This window comes from Nomascus leucogenys, chromosome 3 (genome assembly GCF_006542625.1).
Source record: "Nomascus leucogenys isolate Asia chromosome 3, Asia_NLE_v1, whole genome shotgun sequence".
NCBI classification, from domain to species: domain Eukaryota; kingdom Metazoa; phylum Chordata; class Mammalia; order Primates; family Hylobatidae; genus Nomascus; species Nomascus leucogenys.
Genome location: NC_044383.1, coordinates 128472301 through 128495202, shown reverse-complemented (window position 1 = coordinate 128495202; position 22902 = coordinate 128472301). Strand labels below are relative to the sequence as shown.

The following is a 22902-nucleotide window of genomic DNA, read 5'->3' as shown; positions in this document are numbered from 1 at the left end:
TCCTGCCTTCATTTCACTTCCATCTTTCACTAACCAGAGGTATATGCTTAACTTTAAAAAAAAACTGTAATTATGATTTGAAAATGTTTTAATTCTCAGTAAAATTTGCAATTTCCTCATTTAAAATAAATCACATTTTAATTGTAATGGAGAAAGGGTGTTGCAAGTAACACACAAGTGCTGAAAGTGGGCCTATGGGGTTTGTTAGGACAGAAAATGTATCAAATGCCAACTTGTCTAATACTCCTAGAGAAAGACTCTTATGGGCCAAGGCTGGTTCAGCAAATATAGTGAAGGAAGATGGTGAATAAGCAGCCAAGAAGGTTTTCAAAACTTGGAGAAACATTCTGAAAAATCTCAAGTAGTGAATTTAACTTTCGATATCTAATCCTTTCATCTACCAGAGAACACAATCAAGCAGCATGTTTGAAAAATAATAATACACCTATTTCTAAGTATTGGCATTATATTTACTGTAGACTGTATGGGGTTGTGTTTAACATTGGTCTTGTTAGAGCTATTTAACTATTCAGGGGGAAATAGACTAGAAATTTGGCTCCCACATAGAACTCATTTCTTTTGCTTGTTTCAGGTAATGATCCATGGCTTTCTGGGGGCAAATGTAAAATCAGTAGCCAAAGGGATGTTCTCATATCTTTCTGGTTATCAAAAGTTAAAGAATTTCTAGAAAGAGTTTCCTTGGATACTACTATACAGTAAAATTCGAGGCAATGCATATTGCCATTTACTTGGTGCTCTAAAAAGTCCCTTTGAAGCATCTAGGTAGAGAGGGGGGAAACAGACAACCTTGGGTCCTCATCTCTTAGAGTTCTTCAACAACTAAAGGCCACTGACACTTTCAGCAGAATTATCATCAATAAACTGGATAAATATTCTAAGTTGACTTTTTCTTCCCTTGGATAATAAATATCCAGAAATACAATTAAAGGGACAACTGCAGATATAGATAACTTCAGGGATGTGAGATGGCATTAGAGTGGGTAGTAATGACTGGTGTTTTAATCAGGTCATGAGCATAACATACTCTGGCAGGTTTTTTGTTTTCGATTTTCTTTTTTTTCCCCTGAGACAAGGTCTCACTCTCTCACCCAGGCTGGAGTATAGTAACATGATTATAAATCACTGTAACCTTGAACTTCTGGGCTCAAGCAATCGTTTTTCTTCAGCCTCCTGAGTAGCTAGGAATACAGGCACACCACCATACCTAATTTTTCTATTTTTATTTTTGTAAAGATGGGGTATCACCATGTTGCCCAGGATGGTCTTGAACTCCTGGTCTCAAGAAACCCTCCTGCCTTGGCCTACCAAAGCACTGGTATTATAGGCATGAGCCACTACACCTGATCAGTTCTGGAGTTTTGGTGGGAAAAATTGGTCAAGAACTAATTATAGCAGATATTTGAGAAGAAGTGGCCACACACTCTAGGTACCACTGATTATTGACCAAATTAGTCTAGATGACCTCTGAGCATCCTTAGTAGCCTGTGTCCAAATCTTTAAACAGCTCCTGTTTTCAGTTGTCACACAGACACAGTCAGCTGGCTATGGGGCTGGGGATCTTCAAGGGTTTATGGCTCTCTCTGGAAACTTCTTAAATCCTCCTTTCATACCACCGAGGTATCCTTTAGAAAATTATTTCTCTGTGGCACAAAATGCCCTGCCAAAGAGTGAGTAATTTATTTCCTTGCAGCGTGTAATGTCTCAGCCAACCTGATGTTTCACTTGTGAGGGACTGAATTGGTGGGTCATCTCTTTACCTTGGCACCAATTCAATATGTGTATTATACATGTGATTATGTAACAGCTCAACTTTCATGAGGCTCCTAACCTCAGCCTCCAGTGGCAAGACACACTTCATTGACATTTAGCATATTTCACCTCATACTTTGACTTAATTTTCTTAGTTTACCAATACTATAACAATAATATGCATTTCTCTAAATTACTTGTGCTGAATAAGGGTAAGAGATTAAACTATCCTCTACTCATTTAATGTATAGTTAGTAACAGCTCTTTTTTGAATGGAAGTAGAATATTCTCTGCTGCATAGCAATTTGTATACCACAAAATTTTCTGTTTGTATTCTTTAGAAAAAATTAAAAATTTCAATACAGTGACATGCCTGTTTTATCCTGGAAAACAGCAAAAATAGCAAAAGCAGATAGATGTGTAATTCAACTATGTTAAGAGAAGGTACATTTATCTTTTAATTTTTGCAGGAAAAAATCAACAAAATGTTTACTCTGTAACAATCAAATTAAGTAGGTGATATGGTTTGGCTCTGTGTCCCCACCCAAATCTCATCTTGAATTGTAATCCCCATAATCCCCAAATGTCAATGGAGGGACCTGATGGGAGGTGACTGGATCATGGGGATGGTTCCCCCACATTGTTCTTGTGATAGTGAGTGAGTTCTCATGAGATTTAATGGTTTTATAAGTGTTTGGCAGTTCCTCCTTCACATGCTCTCTCTTGCCTGCCGCCATGTAAGATGTGCCTGCTCCCCCTTCCGCCATGATTGTAAGTTTCCTGAGGCCTCCCCAGCCATGTGGAACTGTGCGTCAATTAAACCTCTTTCCTTTATAAATTACCCAGTCTCAAGGAAGTTCTTTCTAGCAGTGTGAAAACTAATACTGTTGGTAAAATTAAAAGATCAAAGCATTATCCTGTGGATAATTAGAAAATAATAAATTTGGTTTCAGCCTTGATTCAATTCATGATGTCATTTGCTTATTTAAGTAGGTAAAATTTTTATAATCAAACAGATAGTAACAATTTTCTGATACCCATTTAACATAATTTTTGGCAATTAAATTATACAATTATAAGTGTATATAAAAATAAAAATACATGCTATAAATAAAAATATAAAACATACAAATAAAAAATAAAAATAAAGCATATATAAAATTTTATATATAGACTCTTCAAATTTATTTGAGTACCCATATAATTACACATGTATATGTGTTTATAAACACATACCCCTTCATATATTTCCAAAAATCCTGAAAGATTAAATGGAGTTTTTAACATGCTTGAGCCAAAGTTTTCAAGAAATAAACAAATGTGACAAGAAATCTATCAAAAGTCATTCCTTTGACGTATATGGCCTGATATGGTTTGGCTGTGTCCCCACCCAAATCTCATCTTGAACTGTAACTCCCACAATTCTCACACATCATGGGAGGAACCCAGTAGGAGGTGACTGAATTATAGGCGCAGGTTTTCCCTGGGCTGTTCTCGTGGTAGTGAATGAGTCTCACAAGACCTGATGATTTTAAAAATGGGAGTTTTTCTTTACAAGCTCTCTCGTTGCCTGCTGCCATCCACATAAGATGTCACTTGTTCCTTCTTGCCCTCTGCCCTGATTGTGAGGCTTCCCAGTCACATGGAACTCTAAGTGCAATTAAACCTCTTTCTTTTATAAATGGCCCACTTTTGGGTATGTGTTTATCAACAGTGTGAAAACCGACTAATACAGTAAATTGGTACCAGAGGTATGGTGCTGCTGAAAAGATACCCAAAAATGTGGAAGCAACTTTGGAACCGGGTAACAGGCAGAGGTTGGAACAGTTTGGAGGGCTCAGAAGAAGACAGGAAAATGTGGGAAAGTTTGAAACTTCCTAGAGACTTACTTAATGGCTTTGACAAAATGTTGATAGTGATATGGACAATAAGGTCGAGGCTGAGGTGGTCTCAGATGGAGATGAGGAACTTGTTGAGAACTGGGGCAAAGGTGACTCTTGTTGTGTTTTAGCAAAGAGTCTGGTGGCATTTTGCTCCCGCCCTAGAGATTTCTGGAACTTTGAACTTGAGAGAGATGATTTAGGGTATCTGGCAGAAGAAATTTCTAAGCAGCAAAACATTCAACAGGTGACCTGAGTGCTGTTAAAACCATTCAGTTTCAAAAGGGAAACAGAGCATAAAAGTTTGGAAAATTTGCAGCCTGACAATGCTATAGAAAATATAATGCCATTTTCTGAGGTGAAATTCAAGCCAGCTGCAGAAATTTGCATAAGTAATGAGTAGTCAAATGTTAAACATCAAGACAATGGTGAAAATGTCTCCAGATCATGTCAGAGATCTTTGCAGCAGCCCTTCCCATCACAGGCCTGGAGGCCTAGGAGGAAAAAGTGGTTTTGTGGGCCAGGCTCAGGCTCCCCATGCTGTGTACAGTCTAGGGACTTGGTGACCTGTGTCCCAGCTGATCCAGCCGCCACTAAAAGAGTCCAAGGTACAGCTCAGGCTGTTGCTTCAGAGGGTGGAAGCCCCAAGCCTTGGCAGCTTCCATGTGGTGTTGAGCCTGTGGGTGCACAGAAGTCAAGAATTGAGGTTTGGGAACCTCTGCCTATATTTCAGAGGATGAAACACTTGGATACCCAGGCAAAAGTTTGCTGCAGAGGTGAGGCCCTCATGGAGAACCTCTGCTAGGGCAGTACAGAGGGAAATGTGGGGTCTGGGCCCCACACAGAGTCCCTACTAGGGTGCCACCTAGTGGAGCTGTGAGAAGAGGGCCACCATCTTCCAGATCCCAGAATGGTAGATCCACCAACAGCTTGCACTGTGTGCCTGGAAAAGTCACAGACACTCAATGTCAGCCTGTGAAAGCAGCTGTGAGGGAGGCTATACCCTGCAAAGCCACAAGGATGGAGCTGCCCAAGACCATGGAAACCCACCTCTTGCATCAGTGTGACCCAGATGTGAGATATGGAGTCGAAGGAGATGATTTTGGAACCTTAAGATTTGACTGCCCTGCTGGATTTCGGACTTGCATTGGGCCTGTAGCCCCTTTATTTTGGCCAATTTCTGCCATTGGAACAGCAGTATTTACTCAATGCCTGTACCCCCCATTGTATCTAGGAAGTAATTAACTTGCTTTTGATTTTTCAGGCTCATAGGTGGAAAGGACTTGCCTTGTCTCAGACAAGATGTAGGACTGTGGACTTTGAGTTAATGCTGAAATGAGTTAAGACTTTGGGGGACTGTTGGGAAGGCATGACTGGTTTTGAAATGTGAGGACATGAGATCTGGGAGGGGCCAGGGGTGGAATAATATGGTTTGGCTGTGTTCCCACCCAAATCTCATCTTGAATTGTAACTCCCACAATTCCCATGCATCATGGGAGGAACCCAGTGGGAGGTGATTGAATTATGGGGGCAAGTCTTTCCTGGGCTGTTCTCGTGATAGTAAATGAATCTCACAAGATCTAATGCGTTTAAAAATTGGAGTTTTTCTGCACAAACTCTCTCTTTGCCTACCACCATCTACATAGGATGTGATTTGCTCCTCCTTGCTTCCTGCCATGATTGTGAGGCTTCCCCAGCCACATGGAACTGTAAGTCCAATTAAAGCTCTTTGTTTTGAAAATTGCCCAGTCTCAGGTATATGTTTATCAGCAGTGTGAAAACGAACTGATACATGCCCTGACACCACAGCAGACCCAGCTCAAACACATGCTCCCACACATCCCGCCTCCATAACATTACATGGTGACCCTGATGATTTTAAGGTGTTCCCCTGCAAGCTGAATCTAAGATGGACTAAAATATGTTTAGCATAGTTTTAGCTTTTAGGATGTTGCTCGCATTCTAAAGCTTTAGCCATTGTTAAATATTATAATGATAGGCATCCATTAACTATAATATTGTATTAACAAGAAGACTCCTTACTCTAATCATTCTAGAAAAGTAAGAGTTTAATGAGCAAATCAATGATGAGTATTTTGTAGCAGCATGCTTCTTAAATTTCCCTTGGTTCTGTGTGCATCTCTCTAGCTCTCCCATCCCCACCACAGTCTAAAATACTGGACCAGCTTTTCCCCAAACGCTGTGAGAGTCTCCTCCTACCTGCTCTCCCTACAGACACTACTGGGCAGCTCTAATCCATTCACCACATCATGTCCAGCTTTATCTTTACAAAGTGCACATCCAATCATGTCACTCCACATGTCACTCTAGCTTTCAAAGACTTCCTATTGTGTTTATAAAGATTGAAATACAGAGCCTTCTGGTCTAGTCCTTGCCTCTCTGTTGTGCCTCTCTGCTTTGTCACTATCCTGCACTTTTGTTATTCTCAGGATATATGAGTTTTCTTTTAATACCTTGAATACGCACTGTAATAATCAACTATAGCAAATTTTTTGCACATGAAATGCCCACTATCTCAAATACTATTCTTCCTACTCTTACTCCCATCTTTCACCTAGTTAATTCCTATTGATCCTCCTGATTTCAGCTTAGATATCATGTTTTTTTGTAACACATTCTCAACGTCACAAGGTAATTTTTATAGAGCAATATATTTAATTAACCTGTCTCCCCTACTAGAATATAAATTCCATGAGGCAGAGGGACCACATAATGATTTTTGCTGGAATGACAAATATCAAAAAGAGAAAAAATTAGATATAATGTAGTTTGCCTCCTTACTACCTGAGTTCATTTTGCATTCACTGAATCATTTCTTTAAGCTGTCTAAATTCTACATGCTTCTTTTAACAAAGCATAGACTGCTAACAACAAAGCCTCTCTTGGAAGGTTCTGAAAATGACTCAACAATAAAAACCATTAAGTATATTTCCATAGCATCCTAAGTTTTGGCACAAGCCTGGGCAGCAAGCAATTGTTGGTAGACTCATGTGCTCTGTATCACTGCCTTTTAATTTAAATTTTCTTTTTGGGAGGTGTTTTAATATAATTAAATGTGCTGAAATCTGTTCTGAATTTATATGATTTAAAATTAGTTTTAAAAGTCAGTGATTTATGAAGAACACTGAGTTGATGATGGTTTACAACATTTTTCCCTCCTGACAGGGGACCCATGCTGGGAAAAATAAAACATCCCAATTCTCATTAATGGAAACAGAGCTGAACAGACAACTGTAGCTGTTGAAGGTTACTGAAACTGCCAGGAAATTCTAAAAGCAAAACCAAGGCTGGGCTGGCAGATCAATGTGCCTTTTATGTATAATCCTGAAATATAAAACCATGGAATTTCTAATGTTAGTGGATACTTTTGTCAATATTTATTTAGGCACTTTTATGTTTTATATTATAGAAGAGATTAAATAGAGGAATACTCACTTTATAAAGCTAGATCCCAATAAAGATGTATTTATATGCTACATACTCATTTTCCAATTTTTTGGAGTTGCACTTGAGGCTTATTATTCTATGAACTAAAGACAAAGAGCCTACATATTTCCTTTGTTACAAGACAATGAACCTGAATAAAATTTGCTGAACTAGTTAATACATATTTATGCCAGAGGCATCTCAGATTGGATTAGGCCATCCCCAAAGCCTCTTTCTCCATCTAACAATCCATTAGTTTACCAATCATTAAGCACGTACCATGCGATAATTTTTTTTTGCACTTCACAAGCTAGTGGAAGAGCATGGAAGATAAGCAGTAACCAACTCTCCCCTGCAGATAAGTACAGGCTTTCTTAAAACACACCTGCAGGGAGTACCCACCTTGGCACCTCATTTGGTGAGTAATACAAATCTGCTTTCCACCCCAGCTCAGATATATTCAGCAATTTCTTCCCCAGACATCTACAACTGCAAGACCAATAGCTTCAGTTAAGCCATTTGCACTGCTCTACTCAGAAACATTCCAAGCATTCTAATTTCTTTTGAAGTGTTGGCCTCATGGTGCTTCTGCACATTAAGGTGTTTCATCAACAGTACAGGGTATATTCAAAATCTTAAAGAATGCCATTTAATGATCTAAAAAGACAATTTATATTCACTTAAGCTTAAAAGTTAAATTTATTATAGAGTATACTATGGTATGTATTATAGATTAAGATGTATGACTGCAAGCTCTTTGAAGGAAGCCTGGTATTTTTATGCAAAGCAGACCACTGACAAATGTTCGTTCAATTGTTGAACTAACTGTGAAAAGTTCAATATATCTCATAAAAAGATAAAAGTTTCTGAACTAGAGTGTTGGTATTTATTCTGAAATCAAAGGAGCCAAAAAATCAAGGCGAACTGCTACTGTTCTTACACAGACTCTAAAAATTCTTCTGGCATCAATGGTAAAACTACAGGGGACAGGATCTATGAAGAGCACCAACATTCAGCAAAACTGTGAAGAAGGTAACTTGTCTTTGCATCCCTTTAAACTCCCCATTCGGTTCTCAGCTAGATACTTCCCTTGTTCCATATTCACTCATGAAATAATAAGCATTTATGGAGTACCTACTATCTGCCAGGTACAGTGTTCTAGGTGCTTGGGATATATCACTGATAAAAAGGCAAAACTAACATTCTATCTCATTTATCTATTCAAGACCCTTTTAACAAGTGACCACACTGCACATGGAACTATATTCAGCACTTGAAATAGCGACACAGAAACTTAACACGGCATCTGTCCAAAAGTGAAGCTGCTTGCAAAAAGCCAAAATTAGAAAGCAGAGACTATTCATGTACAATTTATCTTACCTTGTAATGAATTGAAGATGGAGAAGAGGTACATGAAGGGGATATTTAAGGGTCCCCAGGCAAAGAATGCAAAACCCCATGTCATGCCCAACAGAAAGGTCAAGCTAACCACACTGCGCAGGTTCCTTAACACTTCTTCTCTCAGGGTCCGGTTGCTTCTCTTGCCATTCCTCCCACAGATCTGCACCATTACCACAATGAACATGGCAATGTTCAGAAAAAACATGACTCCAAAATACCCAGCACAGGTCACATAAAATATGACTGGATCTTGAATCCAACAGCTTAAAAAAGAAGAAATGAGAAAGAAAAAAAGATGTATTACCATGTTCTGTTTACCTAAGACTTTTCTCAGCTTAGTTTGGGCTACTGCAGATTTTCCTCTCAAATGTCTTTAGAAAGCCACTTTACTTCCTTGGACCTCAGTTTCTTCTTCAATCTCGTCATAGGTCTTTTGTTCATTTGTTTTTGGATGGCCATCGTCTTAATATCTAGGTAAGCCAATATTACAAAGAAGACAAGGTTGCTTCCTGAATTCTGAGTTGATATGAAAACACTCTTGGTTGACTCGCTCCAAGCCATGTCTAACCTCCTTTTCTTTCGGGTGCCTGTACACTGAGAATGGGAAATTTAAAAACTAATTTTGGTCTCCTTTGTATTTAAGGAGTGGCTGTATGACATCGTTTTATAAAGTGATATGGAAGTAGAAGTCTGCCGAAGGATTTTTGGGAGAGCTATTACTGGTAGACTCAACTGGCAAGGCCCTTATTCCTTCTTCCTGCTTCAAACGTGCAAGTGACCTGTGGAGCTGCAGCCAGCATCTTCTGTCCAATGACAGAGAGGTCAAGCCTGCTGCAGAATTGTTGGCCCTGACATTTTTAGCCACGAAATCAATGCCAGTGATTGCCACTACCATGTTTCTTGTCATGTGCAAAGACTAAACTCCTACTCACTTAAGTCACAACTAGTTGTGAGTTTGTTACTGTGGTAAAATAATTACTACTAATATCATTGCTGTAGATGAGGCAAGACCTTATTATAATTGATTAATATACAGATGCTTGTCATGCACAATTACGTAGCTTACAATGATTACAAAATATCCCAGTGAGATGGAGAAGATACTTGATACTTAGAATATACAGATTGGATAGTAGATGAAAAAAATTTTTAAACTGTACTATATGCAAAGTTGTCAAATAATATAATTTGTAGATGTCCTCGTGCCTAATCAATGCTATGGAAATTCTTAAGACACCTCAAAAATTGAATAAATGATTTAAAGCAATTAAATTCATCTTGAAATTCTAGCACAAACTGTTATTATTCTGGGCCATATCTTCCATGTTGGAACATAACCTCCACAAAGGCAAAAGCTGTCCTGCGCATCTTTGAATTCTAGAAACTAGCGTGATTCTGGCATACAGTAAATTATCAATAAATGAAATTTCCTTATGGTATAGCAGTTTACTAAATGGTACTTTAAAGTTCTGTATGAGTTGATGAACACATTTCTAAAATTCTCTTATTTAGAAATTATTTATTGATTTCTACTTTTAATGTATGTTGTTATAAATGTCCCTGGAATAATATTGCTTGTCCCTAGAACTAACATTTCTTTTACACATAGAAGTTCTTCTAAAATTCTGGAATTCCTGACCTAGCCCCATTATTTTTCCCTAGTTCTTGTGGGGTCTTTTGAGTGCCACTTTACCAATATAAGAGAAGGGAAGACTGTGAAGAAATGGGACAGAGATTGGATAAGCGATTGGATGTAAGTGGGTTTTTTTTTTTTTTTTTTTTTTAGATGGAGTCTCACTCTGTTGCCCAGGCTGGAGTGTATGGCGCGATCTTGGCTCACTGCAACTTCTGCCTCCCGGATTCAAATGATTCTCCTGCCTCAGCCTCCCGAGTAGTAGCTGGGATTATACTTGCACACCACCATGCCCAGCTAATTTTTGTATTTTTAATACAGATAGAGTTTCGCCATGTTGGCCAGGCTGGTCTCAAACTTCTGACCTCAGGTGATATACCCAGCTCGGCCTCCTAAAGCCCTGGGATTATAGGTGTAAGCCACTGAGCCCAGCCAATGTAAATGTTATCCATCCATGAGATATGCATAGATATGTGGCATCATGGGTCCCATTTCAGAAATAGCCTCTTTATTCATTCAGTAATTTTTTCAATCAACATATATTTATTGAGTACCCATGGTGGATTAATAAAATATGAGATCAGTAACTGCCCAAACTGAACAACATAAAACCCTTAATCTCAATGATCTCACAATCTGAAGAGAACTTTCGAAATTGTTTAAGAACTTGCTGATTTCTCCATTCTCTAAATTTCTACATAACACTCCCATTGGCAATGAATCATTCACTCTCTGTCTGATACTGCTATTTAACTCTCTTGAAGATGTGGGTGGGTTTGAGGAGGTGAGAGTGTTATGAAATCTTCTGAAATAGAATGGGTCTTCTGAGGCTAAAAAACTGTCTTAGGCATTTTCTCAATTCCTCCATATGACAGAGTACAATATTAATATGAAAAAGTGTCTCAAACATTTCAGGGCATTCAACTGAATCTGTGGTGTAGCAGAGACTTTGGCAGTCATGCGAATAAACATCAACCTTTTAAAATGAAAGCCTTGCTATTGGCATGGAAATTAATGCTAAACTTCAGGAAACAAAGGATATCTACTCATCACAAAAAGTTATTACTTACAATTCATCACCTTTTTCTTTCCCATAACTTTCTTTTCCATAGACTTCATTTTTGTTTCTGCTCGCTAGAACAATTGACACCACTAAGGCAGGCAAACCTGTTACAAAAACACCATGACACGAACTCTTTTGAAGCATCTGAAACTGCTTCATAAGACTGCTAATGAAATGTAAAGAAAAGAAATGAAAAGAAGAGAAATGCAAGCAAGCCAACATTCCATATCCCGGATTCAAACTTCTTAGAAATGGCAACTTGGTTAACAACAAAATCCCCTCCTTGGGGTTCAATGTCCAACTCTAACTGGCAACAATCCAAACCTACTCTTAAATGATAGATATTTAAATAAAATTCTGTTTGCTTAGTGGGACTCATTGGAAAACTAAACCTGATTTGTATCAAATCTAGCACTAGTGAATGTGGTTTCATTAATGAAGCCTTGTTAGACTGGCAGAGTTTAGGCAGACAAGGTCATTACAGCCTATATTGCCTCCTTTTATATAAAGAAAACTCTTTAGAAAAAGTAAGGAAAAGCAAGGGGGCTATAAAGTCTTTGTAGCCTTCTCTCTCCAGAGATTGAATAAAGTATTTCCATGTATATTTCAGTGGGGAAATGCTATGGCAGGCATCCCAGGTCTCTGAAGAGTGTGCTTATTGCCTCCTGAAGTGGTTTTGAAGGTCTTGAAAATATCTCTCACTTTTATATTTCCATCTGAAACAGATCTGTGAGAAAGCTCTAAAATGCCTGGCTCAATATGAAACCTGAAAAACAAGGGAGCACAACAGAAGATCTCAAACAAGTTAATACAACCACCTATGTCTGACTGAGGACTCATGTTATTACAAAAAGTTCAAGGCAATAATCCTATAAGTATTCTGGTTGCGCACACAAGAATAACATTCTTTCTCTGGTTTCCAAGACATAGGCATGTGTCTGGGGATGAGTGTAACTAGCCGTCTGAGCTGGCCTTTGTATTTTAAAGCATCATGGAAAAGACACCACTGTCTGCCAGCTGCTTCTTCAGACTTGGGTGGGCTGGCTCTGGGCTCAGGAAATAAGTTTGTGGTGACTCAGGGAGTGAGGGCTTTTCCTTTACTCCTGTATATAGTGAGTGCTGTTGATGAGTTTTAAAAAATAAAGTTGTGAAGATGTCCCTTTCTTAGGCTATGTATATCTAATCCATGCCATTCACAATTTTGAGGTTCCTCTTAATGGTACTATTTTTTTTTAAATAAGATTTTTTCCTATGAGAATCTGGCAATTTTCATGAGGGAAAAACAAAACCAAAAAAATTTTAAGAGGCTTACCCCAGCCAATGATGCAGAATTTTAGAATGTATCGGCGAATGTAAGTGTTAAATACTTTAACTAGAGCAATGTACATGTGAATTGCTTCTAGCCCCATCCAGGTAAAGGTTGCCAGAAGGAAGAAATGCAACAGGACTGCAACAGCAATGCAAAATCCATCCACATTGAAGGAGGTGATCCAGCCATCTAGGAGGAAGAGGAGATTCAGGAACAGCAGGGCTGTGCTCAGGTTCATCAAGATTTTGGAGGGATAATCCCTTCGCAATTTCCTAAAAGATGAAAAAAGGAATCTATGAGAGAACTAATACTGTATATCAATCTTTTAAGTACAGGCCTGTATAAATTCATATCTTCTACAACCCTGCAATAAGATAGGTAGCACCACCTTTCTGATGTGGTTCTGCTAAAAGGAGGGGCTAAGGATATTTATGAGTATTTGGCAAGTTATAAAGACTTTAAAAATATTAATTTACTTCAAAATTATTTCCAATTGTTTATACAATTCCCAGTTGGGTTTCAACAGAATTTTTTTTAATACAGGAAAAATTCTAGAGTTGTAAGAATGACATTTTTCTTAAAAAATAATTTCCCTAAATTATTTGAACCTTTTTGATTTTTAATGAGTTAGGGATCTTAAAAAAATTGTTTCAGGACTAATTTTATAAGATTATAAAACAAACATTTTCATGTTTTACAATACAGAAAGCACCTTATATAATTTTTACTTACTTAAATGTTAACCATTTCTAACAGATTTGAATGCATTTTATAAATAGAAATACAGCAATTATAAATTAAAATTCTATAGCTGGAAAATTCATGTTGCATAATATATTTTATGAGAAACATGAACATTAACGTTGAACCACCCTACAGTGTATAAATGTTTTTCAAAGCCGAGGCAATTTTCTTATTCACATTTGGAACAGTTAGCAATGGGTTTGGCAGATTAAAAATATACTTACTCAAAAGCAACATATGTCAGGAGAGTTGCTGCTGAAAAAATAGCAGATATTCCACACCCAATATAGCTGATGAAAGTGAGGACTTTAGTGTTTCTTGCATCTAACTGTGAGGCACTTCTTGGAAGGTCCTACATAAAACATGGGAAGCAGCTGTAAGAATCTCTCTTCTCATGAGAATCGTTCTGTTTCACTAGAAAGTTCACTGTTAACATTAGAGCAGCTTACTCTCAGGGGCTAAAACCAACAGCGTAAATCAATATTAAAATTTCCATTTATTATATTATTTTCAATCAATAAATAAAAGAAAAAAATGCAGCATTACTTCTGAAAGTCGTTACACATTGTTTTTCATCATTACCTTCTTTCCCAAGCTTTCTGCACTCCAGTATAACCTGAAGATCAAAACCACCAGGACCCTCAACAGAAACTGGAGAGGAGATGGTTGCCTTGCATAATAAACCATCAGGCCCATTCCTAACAGTTGCAGGGCTGGGGGCACCAGTTCAAATGGAGACCACAGTAGTCTATATGGCCAAACCCTCAAGCCTTTAGGTTCCTTGCCAGGTAGCAAGGAGTTCAGCCAGAGGCTGGTGCTGGTGCTGTGACTGCCAAGCTCTAAGGGTGGTGTGGAGGCTCCTAACCCTGGTCATTTCAATGCTTGGTATGTATGAGGTGGGACAGTCTTTATTTTCATAATTGAGATGCCACTAAGACTTTTGGGGGTCATAGACTTTTTTATTCCTATAGTACCGAAAGGATACAATTAATTATTCAGGGCTGTTGTGGAGTGGAAAGAAGTAAATACTTTCCAGTGTATTAATATAAAGTGTTAATTTCAATGTGCTAAGGGAGACTTACAAAGTCTGGACTTGGTAGAAAAATCTTTCTTTTCCTCCTTAAATGGGGGATTGGGATAGGAATAAATCTTGAGGTAAGACCAATCACTCAATCCTGGTTGGAGGAGAAAGTTACCTCCATTATGTAGATGTTCAAAAATGAAGTGTTCTTCGAGAAGGGATGTATTAAATATCTAGTGTAAACTTTTAGGTTTTAAATTATGGAGAAAATGTTTATGATTTTTCCTTGTATATGTAAATTGTCTTTAATTGTCACCAAAATGCCAATAAAATCTGCTACTCACACACAGGTCTTGAGTAAGTTGTGCGTGTGTGTGTGTGTGTGATAAAGAAATGTGGGTTAGTTTCAGGTTTCACTGATGCAGTAAAGAACAGGTACAGTATCTCTGCAACATCAAGAAATGCACAAAGTGATGGAATTCAGCAGAAGCAGAGGCTCAGAGTCTGAGGGGGCTTCCCCTATCTTCTTACCCCGGGAATCCCTTAAAACACTGGGAGAACACGGGGCACCCAGGGTACATGAGATGGGGTTTGAGTTGGTGCCACTTGACTCACAGATAGGCTACCTCAACCAATGATTCATCAGCCCAGAGAGATGAATCACGGTTTTGAGAGTGATGTGTCACAAATTCTTGAAAAACCTATGACTTGCAAATCACAATTAAATCCAGAATTTCAAATAGAAACTAAATAAGGCTGTTTACTGATTTGTTTACAGATTTATACACAATTTTGTGTTGTTTTGTTCTTTAGAGAATGAAAATATGAAAACTTTTATGATATAGCCAATATGAAAGTGTGCTAATCTTCACGAAAGCCAGTTTTAGTACAAAGAAATGTAGCAGAAGACATTAAATTCTTAAAATATTTGTAGACCAGAAGATATAATTATAGGTATGAGGTGCATTGCTTTAGCATCTCATATGGTGAATTGGTGAATGTGTCATGGGACGATGCAGACTCTGGGAATATCTTATACCAGTGAATAAAGAGTTTCTAAGTCAAGAAAAACTCTTAACAAAATCTTGGTGGTCTGGAAAGACTGAAAAGATAAGAGAACATCACCAAAAAGGATACACTCTGAAAAGATTTTCTACCAGCAACTTTTAATATTACAAAAACAGACAAGGTAGAAAATGGAAAGATAGCATGAATGATGCTTATCTTTACATATATACATACACATAAAATACCATTCAATCAGATAGCAGCAGAAAAAAAAATACATAATTACAAACTGATAATAAAATTTAGACAATATATGAAGGAACTGGCCATATGAAGTCGTGGGCAGGCAAACTCTGGCTGCATATAAATCATCTCTGAAGAGTAAATTTTGTTACTGTTATCTATTTATTTAATATTAGACTTACAACATGCACATAGTTGAAATATTTAAATGAATTAAGCTAAAGCTTACATACCTGAATGAGTAATCATGAAAAATAAGTGTTCTTTGAAAGAATGCCTGCTATCACTTTTGCAAAAAAGAGAACATGGAAGGAAACTGCATTTTCTTTTATAATTACTTAAGGAAAACATGCAAGAGTTAATTGTTCATTTTCACGCTTTGGCAGCAAAAGCAAAATATTTGTATTTTAGATAGTTAAAAAGGTGTCTTCTATGATTTATCACCTTTTTAAATGACTTGTTCTTACTCCACAGAGCATTTATGTACTTGATTGTCAGGAAAATTACAACTTGCAGGGTTGCCATATGACAATGGCCATTTACATAGGCTGAGTAGATTCGTGAGCCAAATACTACATCCCACAGATCCTCACGGCTTCCTCCCAGTCCCCACAGGAAGAAGGGTGCAAGATCTAAAGGCGGGAATAAACAAAACCTGACGTCTGTGATTCTAATTTGAAAAGCTTTATTGCCTCAGCTCACATTACTCCTAACTTCTATTAAAAAACAAATGTGGTTTGGTCCCTTTATGAAAACCAAACAGAAACAAAGGCTGTGCTACAACCCAGAGCGTACCTTGGAGACCAGAAAAGTGTTTGCAAAATCACAGGTATACTGGATAAAAGGGAAAGGTTTAAATCTATGGATGAGTTCAAAGTCGCTGGATGTGTGGTGCGTCTTAAAATTTGGTGGGATAAGAAAAACACACTGATGCAATCTAATTTTGTTTAAAACTGTTTGGCAAGCTGGCTAATAAGATAAAACAGGGGCATGGAAGAAGGAAGGAAAGAATGATATAGAGGCCTAAGAGTGACAGAAACATCATAACCATCATCTCTCTTGCAGCTCTGAAGTCTCCATTCTAACCCTAGTCACCAGTCTGTCCTAACAAACGGCAACCTCTAGGAGGGAGATCACTCGGTGCAGTACCAGGTACAAAGTAACGTTCAAATATATTGAGTGAGTGACAACGTAAGGAAAAATTTTTTGATCACACTATTCACAATTCCCTTCCATGTTAGTAACACCCAACATTTCTTCTTTAACTTTCTCTCCCTCCACCCACTTGTCTCCCTGTCCATCTCTTTGACTCTGTTTCTCTCTTAATTAAAAAGTTTCATGAGGATTTTCTTGTTTCTGGGATTATTTATCATCACTATTAATGCTACAGGGAAAAAAAGGGAGAAAGTTCTTTTCCATAATTACTTTTACATATTTTTAATATGTGATCTTTGCTAATTAGATTCTTTATTAAGAATTAAGATTCATGGTACAGATGAAAACTATCAGGAAATAATTCCCAAAATACATAATCTAAAAATACATACAAAAAAGGAGTATGCCATCCAAAGTTATAGCATGTCAAAATGAGCTTAGAAATTCCCCCCTTACCATCAGAACTCCAAAGTGTGTGAAGTGGTTACACAGGCAGATTGTCTCACTTGCATCTGAATCTCTGTGTGCAACACATCCTGACGTGTTCCATCCTCCAAAACTTTCTGTTGAAGGAATCAACAAACAGTGTGAAAACAGCAGGTCAGTGTCTTCTCTGTAATGGATGAGACCTTCTACAGAGAAATTTGCCTCAGTCTCTTCTGCCATACAGAGTTTATCTGTAAAATGGATACCATTATGAAAGCTTTCAATCCTTAGAATAATTTGGATTCCTAGAATCATCAAATGTTAGCTCTGGGTGGGCAGTTAGAGGTGATCTAATCAGTGGGTTCAAACTCATGAGTTCCACAAATGTTTGATTCAAGTTTAATTTTTAACATATTTTAAAATGAACTTCCATAAAAAGAACACTCCTTTTCAAATACATTACATATTAATGAACCAATGATTTTTTTCTGAGGGTTAATCTACATTTTCATGAAGACATAAGAACAAAGAAGGTTTGCTTTCTTATAATGTGCCATTTACGTATACAAAAATCATGAATGGTGATAACTGATTGTAAATGGCTTGAACCCACCTTATTTGACTTTCATGGTATAAAATGGAATACGAACAATGCATATTGTCAGTGTATTCAATCCATTTATTTAAATAATATTTTAATATATAAAGTGATAATTTTAACTATGTAAATGAGTAAAGATCTTCTCAAAATTATCCAACTAAACGCCTCCACCAAAAACACCTGTCTTGCTGTGACAAGGACTATCAAAAAAAGAAGTTTTTGCCCTTTTCAGGCTATTTTCATCAGCAAAGCAGCCTGCATTGATACTAGAATGAATCTGGCCACAATAATCCTCACAAGGGGACAAACAGAAGAAGCTTCTTTATTTGTACTTCCTTTCAAAGAGATTTAACACCTTATGCCTATTGATTGATTCATCCCTTAATTTTGCCTTCCTTTCTTGATTGTCAAATCTAATTCTGCAGGCTGTTCATCTCTTTCAAGTAATACACGTCCATTATAACAATTTCTATATTTACAGTCCTTCAGTCGGCTTCTCACCTCCCTCATAACTGGAGGTCTGGAAGCTGGATTTTAAATTGTCTGCCTTACACATATCAAATAATCTCCTCAAATGTGTCTTAGAAGAATGAGATTAAGTGCAAGTCTACTTTCATCAAAAGTAGCAATAAAATTGTATGCTGTATTTTACAAATAACTGATGTCAAAGAGGTTGTTCAACTGAAAAAATGAAAGAAAACACAGTGAAGTCTGCCTATTTCTTCTTGCAATGACTAAAAAGTTACAGAAATTAGAACTGACTTCCCAAGCTACCTAAACTAACTTTGCAGCTCATTTGCCATTTACACTTACATTGTGACTCACTCTGGTTTGGGGTGGAATTAAAGGAAATGGGGGTGTCTAACAATGTTTAAAATTCAGTTGTTATCTATATTAAGACAACCAATATTTTAAAACTTACTGTTTTTGTTCAGATCCCAGAAGGCACAGATGGGATGATGCACTTCCTATATTAACATAAGAATAAACATGTGAAATTGTGTTTAAAATGCCATGATCTAAATATGGCAAAAGAATAAAAACACAAAGGGTTTCACAAAGAAATAGATTAGTATTAACATGCCAATTCAACCTGAAAATGTCAGGCAATTTAGGGGGATCTTCTTCTCTCCCATTGAGACTTCAAGTGAAAATCAACTCTAACCTCACAAGGAATCATACTACCTACTCATTTATCTGTAGGTTACTACAAATGTCCCATCATTAAGTATATTGATTCTACTCTCATTCTTAGCATTTAGAAAAGCTCTTGACACTACAATTTCACATCATCTTCAAAATTCTCCTTTAGGTCTGGGTATTTACATAGACAAATTGAAAACAAGGACTTGATGAGATATCTGTAGACTCATGCTCACAGTAGCATTATTCACAAGAGCCAAAAAGTGGAAGCAACCCAAGCGTCTATTGACGGAGGAATAGACAAACAAAATCTGGTATATACATACAATGAAATACTCTTCAGCCTTAAAAAGGAAGTCAATTCTGACAGATGCTACAACACGGATAAACCTTGAAGACACTGTGCTATGAAACAAGCCAGTCACAAAGGACAAATACTGTATGTTTCCACTTATATGAGGTACTTAGAGTACTGAAATTAATAGACAGAAAGTAGGACGGTGGTTGCCAGGTGCTATTGAAAGGAGAGAACAGGGAATGGGTATTTAATGGGAGGAGAGTTTCAACTGGGGAGATGGATAGTGGTGATGGCTGCATAATAATGTGAACACACTTAATGCGATTGAACTGTACACTTAAAAATGATTAAGATGATACATTTATATTATGTATGTTCCACAATTTTTAAAAATCTTCCTTTATGAATGAAGGGCCTGAAACAAAGGAGGCCAAAGTGTTGAACACAGAAGTCTAAGATGGTTCGTGGCAAATGAGGCTAGATCTTAGGTGACTTGGCTTTCAATCCTCAGCACACTCGTTTCCAGCCTGCCTTCCTGCCTATCTAATAAATGGCAGAATCATGATGAGTGCCCTTTAGAAAAGTGAGAAAAGCCTGTTCTTGGGCCATCTGGGACAATAAGAACTTCCATCTAATTTTATCAAACAAACAGATGACATGGGTAATGAAGCAACAAGAAAAGCAACATTTGCAAAGACTAAACCACGCTAACCTCTCAAAAAATAAGTCCACCCTCCCCTGTTTCTTTGTTGGCTTTCCCAGTTGCAGTTATCTTTGCAAATATACACAGAAAAATAAAGAAACAACCAAAACCTCTATTGGCAGAATTGTGCAACTACATCTGCATCTAATTTATTTGAGGCAATATATGTTGTATCTGAAAAATAGAAGCCCTTCTCTTCACTTCCCTTCTCTTTCTGATTATTGAGTCCTAGATAAGACTAACCTCTCTAGCTGCTTCAATTTACTGTGACTTTAAAGCACTACCTGACCAGTTGTTCTCTTTTTACGGAAAACTGGGCCCTACTCCATAAAAAAGGGTCAGTTACTTTTTAGCATGTAGAAAAAAAGACCCCATTAGTATCTTAAATAGTCCACCTCTGTCCAAATGCTATTGGGAGCGTTTTCTTACCTGAGTTCTTGTATGTTTGATTTTTATTTGAACAGGATCCTTCAGATTCTGGATAGTAATGTTTCCAATACTGCACGCCATCACATAACTCACTAAGGTTTTTCTTTGGGGTCCTACATCCTTTTAAAGAAAAAAAAAATCGCGTGTATCAGTCAGAAGTACACACTTTTATTTTACTTTGGTGCTCCAAAATAAGCAAACTGTCAGCAATTTTTACACTTAAGATCTTCAGTTCTAGAACATCCTGTTTATCACATCAAGTTGCTGGCTTTCCTGAAGGCGGTTTGCTACTTCCCTTATTATAATAAATACATTGAGGGAATGTTGGGAGCCAATATTGTAAGACTGAGTTCATAAAACTACATTCTTGATTGTGGTGAGTGATGTCAGCCAGTTAACATCTGAAACAATGCAGACTCATAAATAATATAAACTCATAAAAAGCTGTGAAACAATTAGATCATTTCCCTACTCTAGAAAATAGATGTTGTTTTCTTTCAGAGAAGTATGAAGAAAATATGGTGTGAAAAATAAAAAGCAAGGCATCTTTCACATCCATGCCAACAGCCTGACATGTTTACTAACTTATACCTAAAAGTAATACTGGATTCAAGTCCCATCCAGGACTTCTACCTTCTTCTCTGATTGTATACTTGCCAGCATCTGTGGATTTCACTTAAACAATAAGGCTGTCAGGAAATCAAATCTGTCCCATAAAATGGTTTGGACCAATAAGCATTCTATTCTGCAAGTTCATCTCTATTTTTTTCTTTCCCTTATATTTCTTGTCAAATCTCCTGAATTTCTCTTTTTATCATAGCTTACAAATCAGTTGTTTTGGAATAATCACAGGATAAATTCCAAATAAAACTCAGCATCCAGAATATAGCTTGTTGTTAATTTTGTGTGGTGGTCATCATTAAACTCAGCTATTAGCTGGTGATACCCAGCCTTTCAGTAAAACACAAAAAAACACCATTACCATTGTACCTTGCCCTCTATGATAGGGGAGCACCACAGAACCTTTAAAGTTTTTTCATCGTCCTGTAAATTAACTTTAGAAACTGAACATATGCTTCCTTTTTTTTTTTTTTTAAAGAGAAAGGTCTCACTATGTTGGCTTGATTGGTCTTGAACTCTTGGTCTCAAGCAATCCTCCCTCCTCAGCCTCCCAAAGTGCTAGGATTACAGGCACGAGCCACTGTGCCTGGCCAGATATGCTTCCTAATAACAACTTTGGTAGAGAAATACCAAAGGAGAAGGAAACAATGATGTGGAGAAGACTCAAAACAATGACAGATGCTTGCAAATCTAAGAGTGCAGGGCTAAACCTTCCCCCTGCACTGGACCCCCTTTCTGTACCATTCACATTTTGTGGCACCTACATACATACATGTTTTGCTGCATTTTTATATTGGTTTTAAGGTAACATTGTCATACACTTCAAATTACCATAATTTTTAAAACTGCAGTTGTACATGTTTATAGCTATTAAATCTTTCAGGATAAATTACACGTTTTATACAAAATACATAAATTGCATTCATATAAATCACCAAATTTGTATAGAGCTGGTTCCTAAAACATTTGTTGATAAAATTTTTAAATTTTGGAATTAACTACTGTCAAGGATTCCACGGTATTATTTTTCCTTGACTATATCTCTACTTGGCTGTTCCTTTACACATGACATATAAAGGCAGATCTATTAGAAACAATTCTCTGACCTTGAAACTTGCTATTTTCTCTTATATAAGTCACATTGTTCAATATGCAATGATATCTTGAATTTAATAGATAAGTTTTATTTTTTAAAAAGGGCCCAGCAAACCTGCTCTCAATTAGGTTGTACTTGTAAAGGCAAACAGAGGTCACCAGTGTTTGCTGGCAGTGGGCCTTCTAGAATCTAGAAATGATGCCAATAAAAATGATAATATGTGCTTAGCACAATGCCATCCTACTCTGCGGATGTGTAAAGACCAAAGGTCACTTGAAATACTAATGGGAAAACTGATTAAAGCCAAGAATGCTGCTCATTATGTAAACAGTGCTTACTGCTAAATTAAAGGAAAAAAAAAAACCCTTTCCTTTGGTGCGCAATTTCTTTAACTCTAAAGGCCTAAATGATTGGAGAGCATAAAATATTTAATAAAAGTAATAATAAACGGTCATTTCTTCACTAATTCAATTTCTAATTTTTTAATGCAAGCCTTAGCCTAATACTTGAATTATTTTAAAAATTGAAGTGCACACAACTTGTTAATTAGCATATTATCTGAAATGAAATAAACAATTATATTAAAAATTTTCATTTTTGAAAATGCAGTGAATTTTTCTAAACTTTCTGATATATTTCAAAGGAATCTAAAGTTTTGTTTTTTTCCTCTGAGCAAAGAAACTTCATTTGCAATTAAAAAATAATAATTTAATGAATGTACTTACCTGGAAAAGTCCAGTTTTGTTGAAGAAAGTAAACTGTGCTCTTCTAACTAATACAGAATCTTCTTGACTTAAATTCTCAAGTAAGTTTGGAGGCAAAATTACAGACGCCAGTGGATCCACTTGTCCACTCTCAAAATCCATCTGTCACACACACACAGATATATTGGTCGAGTAATCATAATTAAA

General features: G+C 37.0%; 1 protein-coding gene across 4 annotated transcripts in view; it reads right to left on the bottom strand.

Annotated features, from left to right (window-relative positions):
* ADGRG6 (adhesion G protein-coupled receptor G6) overlaps window positions 1–22902 on the bottom strand; it is a 142666-nt gene that overhangs the window by 15100 nt on the left and 104664 nt on the right. For all 4 annotated transcript variants that reach the window (XM_030809765.1, XM_030809766.1, XM_030809767.1 and 1 more), the window contains 8 exons: window positions 22717–22857; window positions 20275–20394; window positions 18624–18669; window positions 17131–17237; window positions 13472–13599; window positions 12507–12775; window positions 11202–11298; window positions 8478–8761 (listed from right to left, as the gene is read on the bottom strand). In XM_030809765.1, the coding sequence (XP_030665625.1) occupies window positions 8478–8761; window positions 11202–11298; window positions 12507–12775; window positions 13472–13599; window positions 17131–17237; window positions 18624–18669; window positions 20275–20394; window positions 22717–22857 (1192 nt within the window). The remainder of the gene's footprint in view (window positions 1–8477; window positions 8762–11201; window positions 11299–12506; window positions 12776–13471; window positions 13600–17130; window positions 17238–18623; window positions 18670–20274; window positions 20395–22716; window positions 22858–22902) is intronic.